General features: G+C 45.1%; 1 protein-coding gene across 4 annotated transcripts in view; it reads right to left on the minus strand.

Moving 5' to 3' along the window:
• The window catches only part of RASAL2 (RAS protein activator like 2), a gene marked incomplete at its 5' end in the record, with an annotated part of 164192 nt that overhangs the window by 90573 nt on the left and 55670 nt on the right, over positions 1 to 17949 (minus strand). Inside the window, one exon of one of the 4 annotated variants that reach the window (XM_082287497.1) lies at positions 14575 to 15169. The exons of the other annotated variants lie outside the window; for them this stretch is intronic. Coding sequence (XP_082143623.1) covers positions 14575 to 15169 — 595 coding nt within the window. Of the gene's footprint in view, positions 1 to 14574; positions 15170 to 17949 lie in introns of those variants that run through there. 4 annotated transcript variants of the gene reach the window in all.

The raw sequence follows: 17949 nt of genomic DNA on the forward strand, positions 1-17949 counted from the left end.
AAAAGGACCTTGGCCCAAGGCAGCTGTGCAGAAAAAACCCCAACAAAACAATTTGAAGGCAAAAGCTCCTCAGTTCCTGCACATATTTTTGGTGCACACACACAAAAACGTACCAGTGTGCTTGAGGTCAAAATTAAGGGTGTGTGGCACAAGCAGTGCACAGAGCTTGGCAAAAGCACCAACACCACAGCTCGCAGACCCCTTTACCCCCAGCCTTGCCAAGAAGGCATCAGCCAGCTGACATTCATCTGTCACAGACCTCTCTCAAGAGAGCAGGACCCTTCTGCTCTCTCCTGTCGAGGAGGGAGGAATGGGAATGGCAAAGGCAGGGAAGCGTTTCTGCAGAGACAAGGAGGAGCCCCGGGAACAGAGCAGGTGATGGGACAGTGCCCACAACAAGTTCCAGATGAACGACTGACAAGCAAACCCGCTGTCTTCCAGCGCAGCCCAAACTATACCATGCAGGCTTGTCTCTTTTACAAGCTTTCATCTTTGGCTTCCTTTCCAGAAAGCAGGTATTTTCATTGTCACTGATACCACCCTATAAACTTCATTTGCCAGAGCAATGGCAGGGTTGCTGAATTCCCCTTCTCTGAAACCCACCTCTACAGAAACACACCCTAGGTGATCTCAAACCAGCCCTTCCTGTGTGTGGTGGTGTTTATGACAAGAAAGGATAAAGGAAAAAAGAAGAGTAATATGAAAAAAAACCCCACAACGATCGCACATGATGCTTTAAATGCTCGCTCACCCTGCCACCACTGCACAGCTGGCTGCTGCTGTACAGTTCTAGCTATTTTCAGCCTGAATGTTTCCTCATGGCTGGGGTAGACACAAGAAGCAATTAGGTGCTTCTTTTGGGTTTGGGTTCTTTCTTGCCTCGACAGACTTGGGGGAAAAGGGAAAAGAGGAGTTGTGAGCATTGCTGACGTCGCATAGAGGGGAGCTTATTTCCCTTGTCAAAGGGAGAGTTCACAGGACACTAAAACCTGCTGCAATAATGTGCATTTTTTTGCATATTAACCAGGTCATTCAGGCATATAGGCTAAAGTTAGCTTTCATATTTTAACCACCTAAAACAAATGACTTAGTAAGGCACCTCCTCAAGTGATTCAAATATAATGTACAAGAAGCCCTGCAGTACTCCCCATGCTATTTAGACAGACCCATTCTGCTTCCTTCTGGCACCTTCAAAATGTCTTCAGAAGAACCTGGAACCACCAGTTTATTACATACCAATTCGTTAATCTGGCCTACTTAAAAGCAAAAGCACCAGAATGCTCCTCATTCCATTTTCCTCACCAACATCTGAAAAGTCTCCGTGCATCTCAGTAAATCAACGCTAATAAACAAAAGATTGGACCTTTTTCATCATTTAATGATAGTTCAGACACAAAACTTTACAGGAAGGAGACTGGGTCTTATAAAAGTGCAATGGGGATCCTGAGCCATATTTAGATTTATGCAAAGAGATGTCTTATGGCAAATAACCTGAATCCCACACTTCATGCAGTACAGCAACGACCTGTAGTACCTCTTTCATCAGCTCTACCCTTTAACCTTCAGTTAAGGGTTATGTGAGGTTGGTTTCCCTGTGTAATTTAACCCAGCTATTGCACCTGGTTTAGGGAGGGAAAGCCGGCTTGGGCAGAAAAATCCCCTTTGGTTAAGCATAAGGAGGTCACCACCACCATGGTCAAAGCAGGACATTGAGCTGCAGGCTGGCATCAAGGCTCAGGAGCCTCCTGACTCAGAGTGCTTTGCTCTCCTCATTACCACACAATGCCAGGATTGGCAAATCAAGCTTAATTTTGTTCCAAAATTTCAGCATATAGTGGGTGATTTCTTTCTTCTTGCCTACTCCACGTGATATTGCCCGGAGAAGCCGTGTGGAAGTTTCAAAAACCAGGTTGGACAGGGCTCGGAGCAACCCCGTCGAGAGGAAGATGTCCTTGCCCACAGCAGAGGGCTGGAACTGGATGATCTTTAAGATCCCACCCAACCCCAGCCACTTTAGGATTCCGTGTTGTGGGAAACCAGCCGTGAAAGAAAGAGGCAACACAGGAAGAAGTAACAGCACCAGGCAGAGAACTGCAGGTGCTGAACTAACCCTGTGCCAGAGGAAGGACGTTTCTTGGTTTGGACATTTCTGCCATGCCGTGCTCAAGGCTCCTGAGGTACCACCTCAACAGGTGGAGCAGGTTCCCTGTGCTTTTGGCAAACCCCAAGCAGTATGATTAATGTACCCTTTGAGGATGGGCTGGCTAATTAAAAGGATCTGGAGGCAGGGTGCAGCATTTCAGGTACTCTTCAGCTGGGTTTTCCCTCTACTTAATGCTTCCTCCTCTTTCCAGTAGCTTAGGCTGTGACGAATAAAGGCCACATCCTCACCCCAAACACTCTCTACCCTTGAGCCCTCACCTACTTACTTTCTTCCTCCTTACTCCTGCTCTGTTCCCCAAGAGTTGTAAAATACAAAGCTCCTGAAGACCAAACGTCGTGTTCTTCACTACGCTGCTTTTTAGCTGATTTGTAATTTTGAGCCAGATTTTTGTACTGTAAATCTATATTTTAAATTATATTTTAGTTTATATTTACATCTCATGCCTAAGCACAAACATGCACTTGTTCCCAGACGTCTTCCCTGCTGTATGCTTTGCAAACTGACATCACAAAGCTCCCACGGCACATCCAAACCCCCTTCTGTCCGAAGGGTAGAGCCACAGGTGGCCCTCTCCAAAATCCCAGAAGGAGAACACATGAACTCAGCAAGGATAAATAATAACCAGTGGAGAGAAAATGTCTGTCCTCCAGCAATGCTAAACAGAAATTTATAGGTCACAACCTTGCACAAACAGGCCTGGTAACATCTAATTAGCAGTCCTGCTGAGCAATTGCATCTCATAACAGTAAATCCAACCAGAGCAGGGAAAAGGGGAGAGGAGGCTTTTTATAGAAATGCAGTAATTGTAATATTTTGAAGAGAATTGCTTTATGTTGCTGTTTAGTGGGGATCCCCTCCCCAGCAGGAATAATCAACCCACACCAGTGGGTTTATGAGTTATTACTGAAGTACATTTCACTCCTATTGGGAAACAACTTAGAAGGGCAGCCCAGGTTTTTATTAATTATTTTATTTTTAAATTGAAATGCTAAGAATTCTGTTTGCTGCCAGAAGATGGGTGGAGGAGCCAAGGAAAGTTCACATACCCAAGAGACTATTAACTAGAACCAACTTGGACAATACATTTGAGAAGCATTTCCTTCCAGCTACTGTAGAGAGCTGTCCTTAACATGCCTTTACTTAAGCAGCCAATTTTCCACCGAGTACAATGAGATTTCAAAACACACAAGAAATCGGAGTATAAACAGACACAAACATCCCACTTAGTGACATAACAAAAGAAAATACGGGGCAAAAAGCTTGAGCTTCTCTATTTTCTGCCCTTCATGAAATACCTTGGCATTTTACACCCACTCTGCTCCCCCTTCTCTTTTTTTCTTTCCTTTTTAGTGACAGTATTATCACAAAATACCTGGCTTAGCTGTCCTAATGGTGTTCCTGAACAAAAAATTATTTCTGAGGGTTGAGGGATAAATCTCACCCAATATTATGGCACAAGGAATGGGGTTCCAGAGGAAACAAGCGGCTGACAAAGCAGGAATGAGGCAGCAGCAGCAGGGACAGCAGGAAGGAGTGGTGAGCCGGGCAGAGCTGGTCCCTGCCAGCAGCACGAAGCAAGAACGTTTAAAATACGCACGGAGATCGTGCCACAGACAGCAGGAATGACAAACAGATGAGAGGCAGCACCACAGAGTGAAAGACTAAGGAACAACTCCCTTTTTTCAAGAGTTTTAGCTTGCCAGAGACAGATGGTGCTGCTTCCACATGGTTAGAGCTGGATGGTACCCTACCCCCCAACCCCTGACGGATGTCAAGCCTATTTTTGTAAATCTCTGGTGATAAAAACCATCCATGGCATCTTGTTCATTTCCTCCTCACTACTTAGTCTGCCAAAAACTTTAAGCTCTGCTTTCCTTGCCACATCTACAGACCAGCACTATTTGTCCTGCTCTCAGTGACTAATGATGATTGTGCACATCCCTTGTCTTTGCAAAAGCCTTTTTCAACAGGAGCACAAGGGCTGCAAATGGTATCTCAGTACCTGGGACCACTTTTGTTAGTCCTGAAGCAACCAGAAAAAATGATGAAAAGAAAAAAAAAATCTATTTTTTTTCCCCTCCAAACTCTCATGTGATTAAAATCCATTAAAATGCAAACAGACTTGAATTTTATTTTATCCATCAGTGACCACACTTCACTGTCCCTGGGCTATGGCTGTCTCTTTGTGAATTCCCTGCACGTAAGAGGAGCCAAGCTCTAGGTTTAGGAGCAATCAATCTAGCAAACCTCGCTAAATATATACGTGTGTGTATGTTTCGTAATGATTTCCATTTTTCAAGTTGATTTACATTGATCATTGAAAAGTACATTCAGCCTCATGTTTGCTTAGCTCTGAATAAACAAAGCGAAGGCTGTTGGGTATCCAAAGACAAATGAGACATTACAGATGTAGACAAAACCTATCATCACCCTGAAAGCGTTTCTCTTTGAAATTATATAGCCATGCAGAAGTTATTCAGAGTGGAGATTGCTGTATGTGTTTTTAATTCAGGCCAGGCCAGTCGGGGGCAGGGAGGGAGTCTGATGAGCCTTTACACTGTCACTTTTTTCCATCTGTGTACCTGACAATTCAGAAATGTCCGACTCTCTAAGGATGTTTTCCTTTCCCTTGCGTTCCCTAGCTTCCATTTCTCAGGACAGGTCTCCTCAGGTCCATATGTCTAAGTGCATATACAACACACCCACCTGGATTTTTACCATTAAAATGACAACAAACACATCAACATCCATTTGAATATGGAACTCCACATCAAGCACAACCATGCAAACCCAGTACAGTCAGTGCCCCAGCTGGCTTCATACTGCACAGGAGTATTTCCTTCTCATCTGCAGACCTTGTCCCCTTTTGCAGATAGAAACCCCCTGTTTCAGGGCCAGGGTGGAAATTATAGTTTCCACAGTAACAGCAGGAAGGTGGTGGAAGTCTGGGCACACATGCTGCACAGCACAGCCAGGCTCCTGCACTTGGTGGCTGCTGGCTCTACAAGATGCCACATACCCACCCAATAAATTGTTTTGGTTCCTGTGCAAACACAAATTTTTCAATTGATATGTTTGACCCATTCATGTCTTATGTCAAACTAACTCAAAACTCCTGCTCTACACGGACAATTCCCCCCAGAAACAAAAACCAATGGCATTTTACAATTATATTTAAGGGCCTCCACTTCTGCTTGTAGGCATGAAGCATTCATGGAAAGCTCAGAAGAAACTCCCCGATGAAGAAGGGAAAACGTATTTCCTGGAAAGAAGTCTTCCCCTTTTAGAGTATATCCAAGCAGGAGCTAAGGAACTGTCATTATAATAACAAGCTCCTCGGGCAGGTTTTGTGGCTCCCTGCTGCTGTGCATACACCAGCTGAAAACACCTTGTTAGCACAGCTAAAGCAGGGAACACAGCAGTCACGTCTGTGTGAGGAGGGGGAACACCTCATTAGCAGTGCTGCGTTGGGTCTGGGCAGACCCCACAGCAGTCCCAGCTCCCCAGCCCTGGCCTGTGCCCACCAGCACTCAAATGTGTGGGAGGGCACCAGCCTGATTTTGGCCATGCACAGGATTTGCCTGGGCAAAGCCAAGACAGAGAACTTTGCACTACCTTTTCCTGACATATGTAGGTTTGCTCTTTCCTTAGCATTAATCACATACTTTGACTTTGCTGAAGGACCAGGGTGACCACCTCGGACATTTCCTTGAGATTATGTATTAATAGTAAAGGTATAAAAAAGACATATAAAAGATGCACAAACCTCTTGATGCCTAACCCCACAAAGGCACAGGGGCCTCACCTTCCACCCTGCCAGGGTACTCAACACTCTCCTAGATGCCCGTGCTGCCAACCAAATCTTCTGGACCGAAAGGCTTTTACTGACACAGGTCAGGCCTAACACTGGGATGCCATAAAGAAGAGCCAGATTATCATATGTTGTTGCATATGCAAGTGGGGGCAGAAGTCACAGCTGGAAATAATGAAAACCAACATGGAGACAATGATTTGTCTCTGCCACAACAGCCTGAACACTTATCCCTTCCTTCCCCATTCCTTTTCAAAACTTTGTCCTAATTTCTGTAAGAGTAAGTTTCATTATTGTTTAAGTACTACCTCAGTAAAGGAACAGGCCGCCATAGAGGACATCAGTGGCTTGAACCATGCTCCTTTTATCAGCTACAGGAGAGCTGACAGGAAACCTACAATGAACCGCAGTGCAGCCCAAATCCTCCCCTGGCTGAGCACCATGCTCTCAGCCAGCCCAGCCTGCAAAAGCAGCACCATGGTACACCAGGCATGCAAGGATTCACTGCTTCATAAAGCTGGCAGAGGAACTGGTTACTGAGAGAGGCTATTTATACAGGACACAGCCAAAATACCCCAGCAGTGATGTTAAAAAAAGCGTTGCGTGAGCGGAGGTAACTGAAGGCAACCGGGAGCTGTTTGGGTCTGTGTGTTCACCTTCTTCCCTTCACAGGCAGCTCCCCCTCAGTGGCACTGCCTGGATCTGCGCTGCCAACAAAGCCTCTTCTTGTGTACAAGTGCAGCCAGAGCTAACAGGAAAGACAAGGTAGATGGAGACACACTGCATGAGTTTAAAGTTCGGCAGATTCTTTGTAGTGCTTTGTCAAAACTTGCCAAACCTGCCTGCCAAAGCATCTGTGTTACTAAATGACTGTTAGAGGAAAATTGCTTTTAAGGGTATCTACATCAAAAGGGCTACTATTTTTTTCTATGAAAATGGGTTGTAAATTCATAGACGTAAGTAGAAGAAAATAGACAGCAACTCATCTTAGGATGAGTGAGATGCAGCTAAAACTCTGACCATACCATCATCACAGAAATATCTGATCATCTCAGAAGATTTTACTTGGGAGTAGAGTCAGAGTACAGGATACAGGAAAGCTCTTCAATACCTATAAAACATGCAAAAGCAGCTGAAGTCAGACATAAAATGAATAAGCAGGCCTGTTTACAACTTGCCATTGCATTTGACAGGGTACTCTCTCGCACTTAACTTCTTAGAAAGAGGGATTTATCTGTGGCAAGAAAGGGCAAAAAGAATCAGAGGTCTTTGCACAATCAACCAATCTCAAGAACTAGAATTCAAACCTCAAAACCCCACGTAATTCTGATCCCCTAAGTCTCAAACCTACAGACAGCATCGGTAGCGATGTGTGGTGACAGCTGACACAAATAAACGCATTTGACTGCAGAAGTGCGTTTGCTCACTCCTGTTCTCACACATCACTGTCACTCATCTGGCTCCTCTCTGCAGCAATTTTCAGGCGAGTGGTTTTTCACAGAACCATAGAATCCCAGAGTGGTTTGGGTTGGAAGGGACTTTAAAGATCATTTTGTTCCACCCCCTGCCATGGGCAGGGACACCTTCCACTAGATCTGGTTGCTCCAAGCTCCGGCCGATCTGGCCTTGGATGCTTCAAGGGATCCAGGGGCAGCGACACTTTCTCTGGGCACCCTGCGCCAGGCCCTCCCCACCTTCACAGGGAAGAATCTCTTCTGAATATGGAAACTACACCTGCCCTCTTTCAGTTTAAAACCATAACCCCTAGTCCTTACTAAATGCCTGTGTTTTGAGAAGGATCTTCTATACCAAGTGCAGATTTAAATGACTAGCTCATTCCCCATAAGGGACAAAGAGAGAGAATGCCTGCTCTCTAAAACATGAGCTTCCTTAAGAAGCTATTTCAGTAATTTTTTTTTGTCACCTTCGTAGGAAATATTTTTTAACTTCATTTGAACAAGCGGTCCCGTAACTTGTAAAAAGTTCTCTCGCCCACAGAAAACCGGATGTCGAGCTTCAGCTTTCCTCAGAGTAAGAACAAAACCACTTGGGGGACAGTTGGTTTCGATGCTAACATGTCAAGAGTTTCATGCATTAGCCTATTGTTTACATAAACAGCTTCCTTTAAACAAGTGATGTTTTACAGGATTCTGAAGTATTTATTTCAGAAGAGTCTAAAGAGCCTCTTGAGTAACTACCACAGAGAATGTATCACCACAGAAAGCGTAAGGCTGAACGATAATACAAGTTAATTAGTTAAAGCAAGCAATCAAGTAACCCTATACCAAAGTAATGGGATAAATAAGTGCACAGAGATAATCTTGCACATGTTTACTTATAAAATGCCATTGCTTTGAGTCCTAAATCACATACTGTTAGCACTGCAAATCTGCACCATTCGTTATTTGGAAAAAAACCAAAGGCCTAAAACCCAAATACTTTCCTCCGGGTTTGTTATTTTAAGGAAAAAAGGGTCAATGTGCCTAGGAAGCGCTCGTTTTGTAAGCACGCAGGCGATTCTCATCTCGCGCCAAGTTCCATTACGGGCAGCACTTGTGGAAATGCAAACCAGGGAGCTTTGCCTGAAGAAAATTTTACCACGGCAGAACTTACCCTCTCCCTGCAAGGCCCAAATGTACGTGTGTCAGGAAGAGTTAAGGCTCCCATTTCCAGTGTCAAATAAGCTTAGCAGGAACCGAACCACTGGGTACAGTTCCCCTTTCTGTACCCTCTGGCAGCTGCGATTTAGGCCTGTCTTTAAGAAGAACACAGAATTTTGAGAAGAGTCTACCACAGTTTCTTTCATACTGACAAAGCCTGGGCTTGCTGACCCCTCGAGGGGATTGGCAAGGACCAGTCTGGGCCCCTCCTGGGCTGTGGGGCAGGTGCTGACATCCCGCAGACAGCCCTGGGCCACAAGCATCTCCTGCTGCCCTCTGGGACATCCTTCCCCGTTGGGTCTCGCAGCTGAGGCTTCTCTTTCTGGAGGCTCCACCGTTGGAACACAGAGCTTTGTCAAAGACTCCAAATCCGCCCGCTGCAGACACAGCTTCTCCTTTGGAAAGCAAAGACTGTTTTTCCTCCTCCAGCCACCTCTTTCTGACCCTGTCTGGCCTGTTATCAAAGGAAAAGCTTCTCCCCAAAACCCCAGAGCTTTACTTCACCAGGAGCCCTTTCTCCTAATCTCCACACTTCTACTCTTTGGCTGCCTCTAAGAAAGCTGCATCTCTCCAAACCCCTCTCTCCCTGCAAAGAAAACACAGGAGACAAGACGTCTCCAGGACACGATTACCCTCTCCTCAGATAATTCCCACGCAGTAATTTCTCATGATCAAGGTAATCACAGATAATATTCCTGCATGCGCCAGCTGCCAGACTCCTCCACACGAGCAGCATGAAGCACATCATCCCGACGGCCCCACGGATACTGACTGCAGAAACAACAAAAAGCAGCCTGGAACGTGACACCCTGCCACTCACTTGCCATGATTTCATGAGTCAGGAAATAGCTCTCACAAATAGAAACATCCTCATTCATCCCACCGAGTGTGAATTTTTGGTTCTGACTAAGTGGTCTGGGGACTAAATGCGTGGAAATCACCAGCCAATGCTGAAGTGACCGCAACTACTTGCACAGAGACACCATCCGTTAAGTGGAATTAAAATCAGATAAGCACAATTTTATTGGCTTCGGATATTATGGCTAATTATCTCGTGTTGGGCTCATAAATATTCAGCTGCACAGCGCTAGCCTATTGCCCACATTAAACGTTACAACGCCTGGGATGAACCAGGCAAAAGGAAGCAGTGGGGAGGGATGTTTAAGAGATACTTAAAGCTACCAAATGCCAGCAATGCTCACTGTGCATCCCCACACCCCTGTAATCACAAATATACCATGCTAACACAACATTTACTACCACGAGAGCACACTACAGTTTAAAAAAGAGAGAGAAACCGGACAGCAATGTGTTATTTTCAGGTTTATAACTACACAAACCTACAGTTCAAGGCAACAAGGGATTTTGTACAAGCAGCTATCTTGAATCTGCTCTGATAATTAAAGGTGAAGGAGTTTGAACATTAAGGCTACACCTTTCAACAACAACATCAGGTTTCACAGCACAAGGCATTAGTACAGCACTTAAAGGAACACATGAATAAGCCCAATTGTGTAAAACGTCCCTAAATAAAAACCTCACCAAAAATAAACTACTTAAGAGGAGAAAAGATTTGGGAGTGGAGGAACATGAGTCAGTAGAAGGGCTTCTAAAACGAGCAAGTGGTTTTAAAAACATGAATACAGAAAAGCTGCTCCAATGAGTAATAAATACTAAATTCCTACTCAGGAAGAAACAGCTTTGTATTTTGGGAATTGCTGAAAGAAATTGAACAGGGACCTGTCTCGGTTTTGAGTTATAAATGGGAAAATACAAATGTCTAGATAAGTTTATATGGAAATATATAAGAAATAAAATTTAATAAACCTAGAGTGTAAAGATATTAAAAAGAGCACAGAGTTCAGATACCTGTAGTGAATAATAAAAACCCCCAAACAATTCTGAAGAAGCAAGGATATAAAATATTCTCTCTCACTCAAGGCACAAAAAATCCTCTATAAAATGAATGAAAGCTTGAAATCAAAATTAAAAGACTGGAGAAACATATTTTTATCCAGGCGACAAAAGCGAAGGAAGGAATTCTGAAGAATTGTCTTTATAAAAATATTAACAAGGGGCCAATTGTGAAAACTAAACACACACTAAATAAAAGAAATCAGTGTTTACCCTCACCCCCTCAAACCAAAACAGAGATATCCAGGGAAGATATAGGTAAGGCATTCTGCTGAAGGATTATTTTGTCATCAGTCTACAATTAAACGCACAGCACCCTGAGATCCAGATAAGCAACAGTGAAATAAATGTTATCTGAGAACCCTCTCACAAACCCATTCCCAAGAGTGTGAAAGGGTCACTGGTAACACTCAGAAATAATAAGAACAGGTGCAGCTGCTCACCCACAGCCCTGGTGTCCAAGGCTTTGCCTGCATAGCTCCTTCCTTATCTTCTTTCTACCCATATCATAGTATGTTCTCAATCAACAAGTTTATCAGAATGACACTTCTCCTTCCTCAAGCTGACAAATTTACTAGAAATTAACATGTTCTTAGATTTCTTAAGTAGTAAATAATAATAAAAATGAGTAAAAGACCTTTTACCTTCAGGCTTTGCAGATGCCAGTGGGAATGCTGGTTCCAAACACCTGGCTCTAGGAGTGGTTAGAAATCAGCAGATGCGCACCAAAAGCACTTCATTCACACCCAAAGCCAGCCCAGGCTGCTCCTGGGCACAGCCACACAGCACACCAGGAGAGAGCTCTGCTATTCCTGCTAATTGTCCACTCCATCTGTGCCCTTCCTCCCCAAACCCACGCTGCAGCAGGATGCAGACAGCTTGCCATGCACGCCGGGGAGCCTCTGCATCTCGCCAGGGCTCTGGGCAGAGCAGCTCAGAGCAGCTCTCCCGGGGTTCAGCATCCTTTCATCGCCTGAGAGGATGAGTGAGTCCATCCAGGAGGGTTTTCCCCAGCCAAGAACCGATGAAACAGTGTCTGAACATGCTTCCTAGACTGTGAGACCAACTGGAAAATATTTATCCAGATCTTGTTTATTCTTTTCTTTTTAAATCCCACTTCCCTCTTCAAGCTGCCATGAAAACAACTGGTTCTCTTTCGGGAGTTAAGCATTTCCTGAAGAAGGCAACCCCTCTGCAATTCCGTCACAGAGATGAAGCAAAACACAAGAGGCCAGGCAAGCATTAGAAGGAAAGACAAACTTTTAAAAAAAGTTGATAACCTCCAAGCATTTCAGAGTTTTAATTGAGTGAGGCTGTGGAAGTAGAGGACTTGGCTCCTTGGACAGAAGAGAGATGGAACGTGCACCCCTGGGTTCTCCTGGTTCAAGTCCAAAGCATGCCTCTCCCACTGCGGATTTCACAACACAGAAAAGGTCTCTTGGGTTTCAGTCATTGTGACAAGAATTTCCTGGGGGACTTTTGATGAAGCTTTTCCGTGTAAAGCTGTTTGCATACTTTGGAGAAACCCCATGTCTCACACCATCCTGTGCCTAGTTTAAGTGCCTGAGCACTTTTACCACAGATCTCAGCTGCACGAGGATTAACAAGTTCTGCTTCTCATGGACAGGAATACATTCATTTTCTTGGGTTTTTCCTTGAACAGTAAACAGGACTTTAGGCACGGAAAGACACTCTCTGCCCACCCAAGCACCAAAACAGTCAGTGGACAATTCAGTGACCCCCACAGAACTAAACTCCTGTGGTTTTTGGAAGAACACAAGATTTGATCCCTTCTGAGCATCTCGACTGTGGTTGAAGAACACGACAGATATGTATTTCTGTCACCCCTTTTCTCTTCAAGTCACTTCCCTCAGACCTCAGATCTAAACCCCAGGAGCTCACAAGTTTTGCCACTGTTTTAGCAGCTCTCAGCCCACAGTCCTGCATGGGGCAGGAGCCTCTGCCCAGCAGCTCCAGCTAATTAAGGCATAGGCAGCACTTCTTTACGGAAAAATAAAACCAGTGGAGAGCAATGAGTTGTCCTCTGACTGTGTATCCCACACAGCTGCACCTCTTACAGGGCGAACTGGTTCTGTTAAACACAAGCTGTCACCCACTTGAGGGATCAGACATTGAACGCCTGTGATGGCAAGGGGTGAAAAGAAACCCCAGGGAGTCGTTTGTCCATCCCACCAAAAGCTCTGTTTTCCTGTGAAGTGGCCCAAGCAGGACCTGGCTGTTGCAAGTGATTTTATGGGTGACTTCATCAATCTTATTTCCCCAAACACCTTCTCAGCTACAATTTCCTCCCTCGAGAGAGTTTGACTTTTAATCTAGAGACCCATTGTTTTTCTCTCAGTTCCTGAATTGTGAGTCTCTTTGCAAAACCAGTTTTGGCAGGCTCAGACAGAGGTTTGGCCCACCCCAAAGAGGCAAAAGGCTCTGTCACTGTCCCATAGCTGACACAAAGTATTTACCAAGTGATGCCTTCCCACAAATAATACTTTTCCTTTGTTTACTTTACACACTACTAAAAGCAAAGCATCCCAATAATGCAGCCACTGGCAATACTTAGGAGAGAACCATTGGTATCAAAGAGCACCAGAGCAGAGGAAAGAAGGATGCTCTGCCCTTCATATACTGTGGGATTTTGATCCAATATGCTCATATCACACAGAATACCTTCCAGAAGGTCTCAACAACAGTGAGAGCCTGTAGTAGAAACCTTTGTTCCTCATCTGAATAAATACAGAGGAGAGAAAAAACCCCCAACCAACTGCTTAATGAGAAGACCTCAACAGAAAAGAAAAAGGAAAAAAAGGAGTTCTGTTACTTTCTTCACCGCCCCCCCCCCCCCCCCCCCCCCCCCCCGTGTTCCACACAATTTATTAAGCATCATCAAGCCACATTCCTATTGAGAAAGGTCTTGGAGAAATGAATCAGTGACTGTAAATAGATAGGCTTGAACAGATATAGTCCTTCTTAGTTATTTCTTCTTTTTGGTCATTTGTTTTTGTTTTCAAGCAACGTGACAGCTTGCAATAGCAAACACAGTCCTGTCAGGGACATTCACCAGGACTGAAAGACTGAACACACCTGCAGACATAGTATACTCTTCTTTCATTGGTACTGCTGAATGTTTTGGAATACTGATGACTTGTCCAGCAGCCTCAACCATATCCAGATGTTATCATGTTTTTAACATGACAATCTGGAGGACTCTGGAAAGTGCTGAGGTTTTGGGGAGAAGGAAGGTTTATTTTTGGTTTCATTACAAATTTAAACTTGGTGGATTTTTTTCCAGGCATCATCAGTTACCGGGTTCAAGCTGGGTAGCCCACTAGAAAGTTTCAGAAAAGTCTCAGGAAAAAGGCAAGTGTATCCCCTTTCCCTCCCTCTTTCTTCCCACCCTGCCTTAAGAGTGTTGTTATCAGCAGGGTAGATTTAAATGAAATCTCAGACTGGCATCTTGCTGACCTCAATCCCTTGCAATCCCTTGCAACACGGCTGTCCTTGGCATCTACCAGAGAGCAGACACCAATTCAGCTGCTTGATTACGAAATGGAGAATCTGGTATGAGGAACTAGATCCATTCCACTGTCTGGAGCTCTGTTTAAAAGACAGCTAAATTTCTCTCTCTCCCAAGTACTTCATTGACAGGAGCAGGCTTGATAAGTCAACCAAGGCAGCACAACAGCACAGAGAGTACTGTGCCTGCAGGACTGCGTACACCACACACAGGGTGCACTTGGGAAGGAAATGCTACTGCTACCACCGGCTGATGCTTGTTTTAAAGGGACCTCCAACTTCTAAAGCACACACCAAAACATCTCATACCACTCCCTTATCAGGAAAAGACCCTTTTATTCAGTTGCTTTTTAAAAATCAAGACAGAACATCAGAGCATCACCAACATCATGTTAATAAAGCCAAGTTACGAAACAGCTTAAACAACTATCGTATGTCTCACTGCACTCACCTGTTACACAAACAGAAGTGGAACAAATCAAAAGTGAGTTCATTACCTGCGCTCCAAACAATTCGACTGTCCTCTGTTGTCCCTTCAGTTATGCACTCCCTGGCAGGGTCCCCTTTTCGGCCCAGTATCTTTGAAAAGCCACTTGAGAGAGAGGAGAAGATGCCACGGATGAAGTAGCCCTGCTGCTCGGCATCCAGCGAGCGCCCGGCTTGCAGGAACGGCCTGGCATTGCTGCTCCTGGGCTGCGGCACGGGCTCGGACAGAGAGCGGCTGAAGGGAACCCGCAATGGCCTGCTCCTTGTCGGGAAGAGCGTCCCGGGTGGCTCTTCCTGGAGATCGTCAGCACTGGTAGCATCCACGCTCGCAGAACTTTTGGAAAGATTTGGGTCACTGCATTCCCCTTCCAAACTGGAGGAGCCCTCTCTTTTGCTTACCCTCCAGGGAAGCCAAGGATGTGTCTGCCACCTGTACGCTCCGAGAGGTTTCTCGGAGTCAAAGCTCATCTGTTTATTCAGCTTCTTGCTTTTCATTCGGTGGTACCAATGATAGTCCTTCAGGGCAGCTGTGCCAGCATCTTGTTCTGACAAAGACCTCCTGAAGGTCCTGGGAGAGAGACTGTGATGCTTTTTGAAAGCACTCATTTTCTACCCTTTGGATTCCGGCGCTTCACTTACATTCCTTGTTGCTTAGTGGTCACGTAGCCGTAGTTCCTCACTCACCACTTTACATCCCCACTTACTTTGTTCATGGCTGTGAGTTGCAAAACAGCAGAGGTTCTTCCTAGAGACCTTGAGCACCAATCCCAGAACCGGGTATTTCCTACATCTCCACGAGAAGGACGTGCCCTCACCTGTAGCACACCGACTTCTAACAGCACACGAAGCCCTGCTGAGCTTGCTGTTGCTTCCTGGGCTGTCACATCTCTGCACCAAGCTCTCAGGAAATGACTAAAAGAGCCCAGCCATGAAAACCCACAGGGCCGTTCTGTGCCAATCACACTTCACTTTTTTTCAGTCTACATTAAAGATTTGGTTAAAAAAAAAAAAAAAAAAGGAATGCAAAAGTACTTTGCTCTAGAGACACAGCAACGTCTCAGAAAAGCACTGAAAATCTGCAGTACTCAACTAAGAGTCATGCACGTGCTCTTCAGTTAAGTAGCAAAGTATATTACTATATACAAGTAAAGTCTCTATTTACTACAGGTATTTTGTATCACTTAAGAGTACCTCAGAGCTGCCTTTTGGAGATAGATGATACAGGCAGATTCATCAGAATCGAGTGCTGGAAGCATGAGACAGGAAAGCGAAGAGGAGGAATGGAGCAAGGAGAGCAAACCCTGCAACTCAACGCAGTGAGAGTGTAAATACACTGAAGGGAAATAAGCAAAGAGGAGGAGAGAAGGGACCGAGAGGGTGGGTGGGACTTCACCAAACACAGGCCAAAGGGAAGGGTTTGAGGCATGGCAAACAGAACAGGGCAGCAGGAAGATAGTCCTTTTTCTCCTCCCCCTTTCTTCCCTTTTTAAACAACAGAATAGGGGATTATTTTTTATAAATCTAGTTGCAATAAATGAGATGGAAAAAAACAGTCCTATCTGTTCAACCAAGAGGAAAAAGCCCTCTTGCCTTCACTACAATTTAAGAAACAGCTGACTGTTTTAAAATCTCATAAAGAAAATATCCGCTGGTGAACTACGAACAGGCTTGCCAAGTTTTAGACCAGAACACTTAAATCTCAAGTCTACTCAAATCCCTGAAAATAGGGGGTTTATAATGGAAACGCTGACAGACCCTTGGCAATAAAGTAACAATGAAAACTACTTCTCTGGTTAAATAAAATGATAATCTGCTCTGGCAGACCAATAAAGCTTAACTGACCCACTATGGGATCTCGCCTTTAAGCTAGGCTGCATTCATCAGCCAAAGTACATTCCTGACAGCTGCAGATGCAAAAACTTCCTTACTTAAGTGTATATATGGGAAACAGTATCACTGCTCCCTGGAACAGAGAGGGAGTTACCCTAAAACCTCCATCAAATAAAAAAATAACTTCTTTATTCAGTAGTGAGTTAGACTTTTCCAAAACAACAGAAGCAACTATGTAAAAATGACCGTGTTCAAGAAGCCACAACAAATTGTGGAAGAATAACCCCAGAAACAGCTCAGATACTGCAACACAAATTCTGCATCAAATACTGACGCTGCCTCTCATGCTTTGTGGACATCATGCTGCTCAGGACAGAAGTCTGGAATGACAACATGTACCTATACCACAACTCTGCTACAATTTCCATCCAGAGCAATGAAGACTCAAGGAAGCACAAGGAGCAATGAACACGGAGATACTCCTGTGAAAATGAGACACAGACTCCACCAGGAAAAAGTGAGCTGGCTTTTTTCTTCTGCTTCTTGATCCCAGGGGTTGCTGATCACCTTTGGCTGCAGCCCATCTGGTCCCACGGGCTCAGATGAGTTCTTTAAAGTAACTCCTGACTTGATCCTCATCTATTGCTCATAGCTGTTATCCCCTGAGGCCCTGGAGTCCACGTTTTCAAGACTGTGGCAAGCCCAGCAGTATTGAGAACCCCAGTTTTAACTGGGTCTACTGTTACTGGGTCTCCCACCCCTTCCAGCAATGGTCCTCCTTCTCCTGGTGGAGCCTTTTGCTGCTAATGTGGCAGCAGTGCTTTGGCCAAATGCCTTGAATTAGGCAGCCTGGTAAAGCAGGCTTTATGGAACGTCAGGAGTAAAGATGAATAAATCCCACGGATGACGATGTGGCTCGCGCCAGTGGCACAAGCCATAATGAGCAGGGAAAGCTGAGAAGGTGAGGTAGGTTTCTGGTCAGCTCTGCAAGCCGTGCTTGCACAAGTTCCCACTAACACACTGCCATCTCGTTCTGGGCTGGGAGCACAGAAGGGCAGGAGGACAGAAAACGCAGGCAGACGGTGCAGGAGCTGAAGCCCTCCTGGGTTTGCTTGCTGCAGCTTTCTAGTGTGCTTTGTAACTCCTGCTGACTCTGCCAGGCTGGGCACCCACACAGACCCTGCTCTTGAAAGAGCCCTTGGAGAGCACTTGGTACCACTGAGGAGTGACTCAGCTCGGATAATGTGAGCCCAGCTGCACCAAGGCAGGCATTCAGCACAACAGCACTTTGGACAGGACGGAACTTTAGGCAAGACACTGCTCTCTGCATGAGGACAGAGATGATCACCGGGATTCTCCCCTCCTTTTTCATCACCTGACGGTACAGAGAGATCCCTCCATCCCCTTCCCAACGCAGCTGTCATTACACTGATCACTGACTCACACAGACCACCCCTTTCAGCCAGGGAACACACAGAAAGATTAACCAAGTCTCAAGTTACAGCACAAAGCAACGTGCAAAACCAGTTACGGGTTAACTGCTACTCAAAACTATT

This window comes from Coloeus monedula (genome assembly GCF_965178545.1).
Source record: "Coloeus monedula genome assembly, chromosome: 9".
Lineage (NCBI taxonomy): Eukaryota > Metazoa > Chordata > Aves > Passeriformes > Corvidae > Coloeus > Coloeus monedula.